The sequence below is a fragment of the Galeopterus variegatus genome, unplaced genomic scaffold (assembly GCF_000696425.1).
Source record: "Galeopterus variegatus unplaced genomic scaffold, G_variegatus-3.0.2 Scaffold2473, whole genome shotgun sequence".
NCBI lineage: Eukaryota > Metazoa > Chordata > Mammalia > Dermoptera > Cynocephalidae > Galeopterus > Galeopterus variegatus.
This window is the reverse complement of record NW_007728584.1, coordinates 261,749-267,959: the sequence shown is the minus strand read 5'-3', so window position 1 is coordinate 267,959 and position 6,211 is coordinate 261,749. Positions and strand designations below refer to the sequence as shown.

General features: G+C 40.2%; 1 protein-coding gene across 1 annotated transcript in view; it reads right to left on the bottom strand.

Annotated features, from left to right (window-relative positions):
- Window positions 1–6,211, bottom strand: part of LOC103597961 (double-stranded RNA-binding protein Staufen homolog 1-like) — a gene marked incomplete at its 3' end in the record, with an annotated part of 40,348 nt that overhangs the window by 17,967 nt on the left and 16,170 nt on the right. The window contains exon 3 of the mRNA XM_008581851.1: window positions 2,811–3,099. Coding sequence (XP_008580073.1) covers window positions 2,811–3,015 — 205 coding nt within the window. The remainder of the gene's footprint in view (window positions 1–2,810; window positions 3,100–6,211) is intronic.

The window sequence follows — 6,211 nt, the reverse complement described above, 5'->3', positions numbered from 1 at the left end:
GAGGGTTCGGATCCCACATACAGACCGGTTCCCGCTCACTGGCTGAGCGAGGTGCGGGCGCGACACCGAGGGTTGCGATCCCGTTGCCGATCCCGGTCCGGTCCGGGCGCAACACTGAGGGTTGCGATCCGTTGCCGGACACGAAAAAAGACAAAAAGGAAAAAAAAAAAAAGACTGAACTCTTGAATAACGATCAGCAAAATTTCAATTTGTAGTCAGTCCACTCTCTAAGGCAAGGGTAACTAAAATCAAAGACAATCCAAAATACTTTGAGACCAATTTCTACCTTGCATCTTCAAGCCTTTTACCGAGATTGCTAACAAGTGGCAGAACTGATTTCCCGTGACCTCCTCTCCCTGACCAATCTAAGGTCCATGTGCAAACAAAAAGGACAGGAGCCAGAGGTGGACTGCAGAAAGGGGGAGGCTCAGAGCCTGGAAAACTCACGGGAAATCAATCACAGCTGCTTGGGAATTGTCTCTATTCAGAACCCTAAACGACCATACATTATTTGGAGTTTTATAAGTCAAATATCCCAAAAAGAAAAATATCTTTCCTTTGACCCATTCTGCAAGGATGAAAAAAAGAGGCAACTCTTCAAAAATCTATACATCTGTATCCTTTTGAGACAACCTCAGCAGTTTGAAAATATGTATTTTAAATCACAGCACCACTTCTGACAAAAAACAAACCAGAAAACATTCCTGGTGGGTTAGAAATACACAAGCAGTAGAGACAATATATTACCTTACAGTGAGCTGGACCTTGCTCGTGCAAAAGCTTATACTCAGGCTGACTCTTACTGAAATGGGCTAACTCATTCACAAGACACAATGGGCTTTTCTCTTTGGGGTTTGCCATGTTAGAAGAAACTGAAAAATAATGTAAGAGCATTGAAGTCAACTAGCACTATATAAGACTACTGTTCTCCCAGGGATATGAAAATAGAGGGAAAACAAACTGAAGGTCTAAGGATTTAGACAACCAACAGTGATGCAAAACTTCAAACCATACTAGCAGCACATGCCTAGAGAAGACACACTGGGGTCTTTCCTGAACCAGTCAAGCCTAGGAAGGGTATGTCTTCAAGAGAGAAAACGGAAGTCATGGAAATAACTAAGCCACGGCAGGCAAGCAAGATTTGGAATCAGATGAAGCACTGCTATTATAATCAACCAAGAAAATAACCAGGAAGTTTTCTGAGCAGACACACACCGATTACTGCAACAGTTGTCAGCTGTACCCTGTTCGTTATTTCACCAAACTCAACATGTCAATACCATGTCTCAAATGATGACTTCCATTTTCCACACAGCTAACTTCTCATTCCTGGGGCATCCCCTAGTCTTTTCTCCAGAGGCTGCCATCCTCAGACATTGTCTATTTCTGACAATTACATAAATAAAATAAAATGGCCTTCATGGGTAGGACTTTTACAAAGTCAATAGGATTTGGCTATAAGAACACATTAGACAAAAAGGCAATAAATCCCATAAGACTGAAATGTTTTGTGCCTTTCCTTTTAAGACAGTCTCACATGGCAAATTTGGAGCCAAGTGGATTTCTAGGGGACTGTGACAAGTCAAGAACGCTATCTGGTGAGCCAGTCCAAGCAATTCTGGAAGTAGTGTGAAAGATGCCACACAGCTGACGGTAGGAGAAGCAAACACTCTAAGGACAGATTTACAAAGTAAAGGAAATGAGAGAAAATGCAAGGGAAATTGTCAGGCATAAGGAAGGGGTTGAAAAGAATTTGTTATAAGGTGACTCTGGTAGGGAGACATCCATAATGACACCCCATTTATTTAACCAGTCTTGTTACTTGGGTTGGGGGGAAACAGAATATTGTTTTTTAGGTTTTCCCTCCAAGTGTTTCAAGTCTTTTCTAATCAATGATTACCTTTAGTTCATTTTAATTTTCCTAATATTCAGGTTTAAATGCTTCCAAACCTATTTCCTTTCTAAAAATCTGTTTCTTTATGCAATTTCTAATCCTATGATTTCTGAACTACCTCTGGAACCTCCCAGACTTAAACTTACTTGTTCAAAATAAAAACTAAATGCCAATGCACTCTTTTGCTTTCTTTTTTTTTTTAATATTTAAATATTTAAAACAATCAATTGTATTTTTTTTTTCGCTTTCTAGTAAATCTGACTGTACCTTTGCTCAGGATAAAAATGTTACAGACATATAAAAAGGGGGCTTGTGCATACAAGAGTTCTTTGTCAGAGGGAAATAATTTTAAAAGCAGAATTTGTCATACAACAATGAATTTCCAAAGTGGTATTTATTGCTCAATTCTTTCTACCTGCCAATACTTAAAAACAAATTAGGCTTTACAATCTGAGTAGCTTTCAATTCTTTCTTACAACTTACAAACAGTCTGTCAACTGAGGTCTCTGTTAACCCCATATACCACCAGTGTTCCACATCTGTGATGAAGAAGCGTGGGTAGTAACACTTCTACTTCCCCAGGCTGGCCAGTCAGTTCAGCTAGTTAGACTCAGTCTTATAACCTCAGTCATGGCCATATACCACCAGTGTTCCACATCTGTGATGAAGAAGCGTGGGTAGTAACACTTCTACTTCTCCAGGCTGGCCAGTCAGTTCAGCTAGTTAGACTCAGTCTTATAACCTCAGTCATGGGTTCTGATCCCCATACCAGCCAGCCACAAAAAAATAATAATAATAACCTTCTGCTTCTTAAGGGTAAATGTGAGAGCTCCCTACATCTGCAACCTACTTATCAGACCAGAAAACAGACTAAGAAAACATTTGAAACAGAAGACACTTGGATTAATACGCTTACCTGCAGCTGCACTGGTGGATGTAATAGATGCAGAGGGTAAAGCAGAGTTTTGAATAGGTCTACCTGCATTTTCAGAGGGCAGAGAGCTAGTAGTAGAAGGAATACTCATCAAAGGCTGTGAGAGAAGAGACTGGTTCTTGTTCAGTATTTGGCTCCCTGAGAGAGTGGCAGATGGGCTCTGAACTTGCACTTGAACTTGAGACATGGTCACTTTCAACAAAAGTGAACAACTGCAGGTAAACAGCTTTCAGTGCAGGTTAATTCAGTGCTATGAAGTCTAAAGTTCTACCTAAAAGTTGTAAGGGAAAGAAAATACAAAGGTAAATTATAGAGGAGATATGTAATTGCCAATGTTCAGTTAAAATTGGTGTCACCTGCTCAGTTATGAAAATAGCCCCATCTAGCATGTAGCTATGTTGATTCATTAGAAATATGTTTCCCCTTGGTACACAGTAAGTTTCCTGGCCCCGTGACTTTCCCATAGTGTTTCTAGAATGATTTCTAATACCCACGTGCTCTATATGTTCATTTTACAAAAAGAATAAGTAGGACATAATATTAGTTGCCGAATGTTAAGAATTGTACACTACAGCTTACATTCAAAAATGCAAATTTAAAAGTATGTAAAGGTTTTCCATAATACATGAGATACGGTAAAGGTTTCTGATCTCAAAATTATGAGAAATTGAAAAGAAACTGGGTTATTTACACCATTAATGGTGAATGTAAACACTGCTTCCATTTAAGGGCCACAGGCTCGGATTGGCATCCTTAGAGCTTTTCTTTAAGTTGACTAAAGGGAGGGAGGGATCTCTCACTTCTGCGGTTTCTTTTTCCTTATGATACTAAAAGATGTATTTGATTTCCTAAGAGGTTTGCTTTGGTCTCATTTAATCACAGATCCCAAACAAAAAAACAAGGCTCACTATCCTGAGAAATGATTTGAATAACAAAAACCATTCCATAGTATTTGTACTATTAAAAGTAAAAGTGGAGAAGATGAAGAAGAGAGGAACAGATTTTAGACTGGCAATTTTACTGGTGTGGCTGGGGGTTGGGGAGCACAGGAGATTATTTACTTCTTGAAAGTTAGGAGGACAGCAAAGGCATTATTTCTAAATACATTTAAATTTCTTCACAAGTCAAAAATAAGGACAGCTCTGCTCATTTTCATGGCCATCTTAAAAAAGCTGAAAAAGTTTTAAGGGAGTCAAAAGTACTTAAAAATAACCAGTAGCAATGAAGAACAGAAATGGCAGGTCCCTCAGGAGATAGCTAACCAAAGCAGAAACCAGCAAACCTACTAATTAGAAGTTCTATTACAAAGTAATTATTTGTTACTTTAATTTTTTTTAAAGTCTCAAAATGATTTTTAAAACTGTAAGTCTAGAAAGAGATGAATGACCAGAGCAATTAAGTTACTTGAGGACTCCTGGCACATTCTCTCTTGCTGAGAGCAAAAAGGACTGCAAAACTCAAAAGAAACTCAGCTGAAATATGGCTTTGGATAACAAAGGCATAAACATTACCTTATTCAAAAAAATTCCCAAATAGTGCAGTTATCATTGTTTACTTTTGGAATCAGAACAAAATAACAGAGGAGGTCCATTGAAGATCTAAATAATGGTCTTAGCAGACAAGTTGACAGTGTCAAGAAACAAGTCCAGGGGCCAGCCCGGTGGCGCACTGGATAGTGCGCCGCTTGGGAAGCGCGGCAGCGCTCCTGTCCGAGGGNAAAAAAAAAAAAAAAAAAAAAAAAAAAAAGAAACAAGTCCAGAGCCATTTAGAAGTCATCTATGACCTTGTTTCATTAGTTTTTTTTTTTTTTCCTTCAGCTGCCAAAATAGAAATATTTCTCTCCCTCCCCGCTACTCACTTACTCCTTACCCCTTTCCTGCTCTTGCTGAACTGTCTTGAGAGCATTTTTTTTTTCCTTTTTTTGTGTCCGGCAACGGACCGCAACCCTCGGTGCTGCGCCCGCCCCTCGCTCAGCCAGTGAGCGGGAACCGGTCTGTATGTGGGATCCGAACCCTCGGCGGGAGCGCCGCTGTGCTCCCAAGCGGCGCACTGTAGCAGTGCGCCACCGGGCCGACCCGAGAGCATTTTTCACAACAAAAAAAAATCACTTACATTACTCACAACTTCAGAACACCAACCATAGGTCACAAGATCAAAAAACAAGCCTAAAGCAAAGTGTCTGCTCCAGAGTCCACTCCCATCCCAGAAGGAGCAACTCAACTGCCCTGGGTGGCTCTGAGAGTCTGAGACTCTGAATGAAAGCCTAAATTTAGAAAGGGTGGGGCCCAAAGGGATCTTTTTTGGCTAACGCTATCTAAAGCAGGCCCATTGCCAGCATTTCCACTCATAGTCATAAATACATAGGTTTTCCAGAAGCTGAGAAAGGAACAGGCTTTACTGCCTCGAAAATGTTAACCTCGGGGCCGGCCCAGTGGCGCACTTGGGAGCGCGGTAGCGCTCCCGCTGAGGGTTCGGATCCCACATACAGACCAGTTCCCGCTCACTGGCTGAGCGAGGTGCGGGCGCAACACCGAGGGTCGCGATCCCGTTGCCGGTCCTGGTCCGGTACAGGCGCGACATTGAGGGTTGCGATCCGTTGCCAGACACGAAAAAAAAAAAAGAAAAAAAGGAAGAGCGCAGTGTGGCCGGTCTCAAAAAGGACAAAAAAAAAAAAAGAAAGAAAGAAAATGTTAACCTCAAGCTCACCCAGAGGAGTTATGTCTAACAATTGGTTGAAAGTAGTTAAAAACTGCAAATAAGAATTTTTAAACTCTCCAAATAAGACTGTGCACTTTACAAACTTTAAATTTCCAACATAACCAATACTAAAATTCAAAAAAAAGTACTCTTTTGCTAAAAATTTTTAATCACTTGTTAATGTAACACTTCTATGTGTCTTATGTAAGCCTGAAAAGAATCTAAAAGCAATGGTTCTCAAGAGGGGGCAATTTTTGTTTCCCAGAGGACACGTGTCAATGTCTGTAGACAGTTTTTGGTTGTCACAACCAATGGGGCAAGGAAGCCTACTGGTGTCTAATGGGTACAGGGGTCAAGGATACTGTTCCAAGTACACATACACTAACCAACAAAATAAAATCTTACTAATGTAGTAAGTGGTTTACATACTTAGAAAAGAAAATCCTCTTTCCATCTAAAAAGGCTCTAAAAAATAGATGCTAATATTTTAGCACTCTAACAGATGATCTTCTCACAAAGAGAACAAGACAGACATCATAGCTATGAATGGGGAAAAATATACTGTTTATCCACATAATTCAAAGAACAAATAAAGCTTTTTTTCACTACTGATTTTTTTTCCCCCCTAAAAAGATGACCGGTAAGGGGATCTTAACCCTTGACTTGGTGTTGTCAGCACCACACTC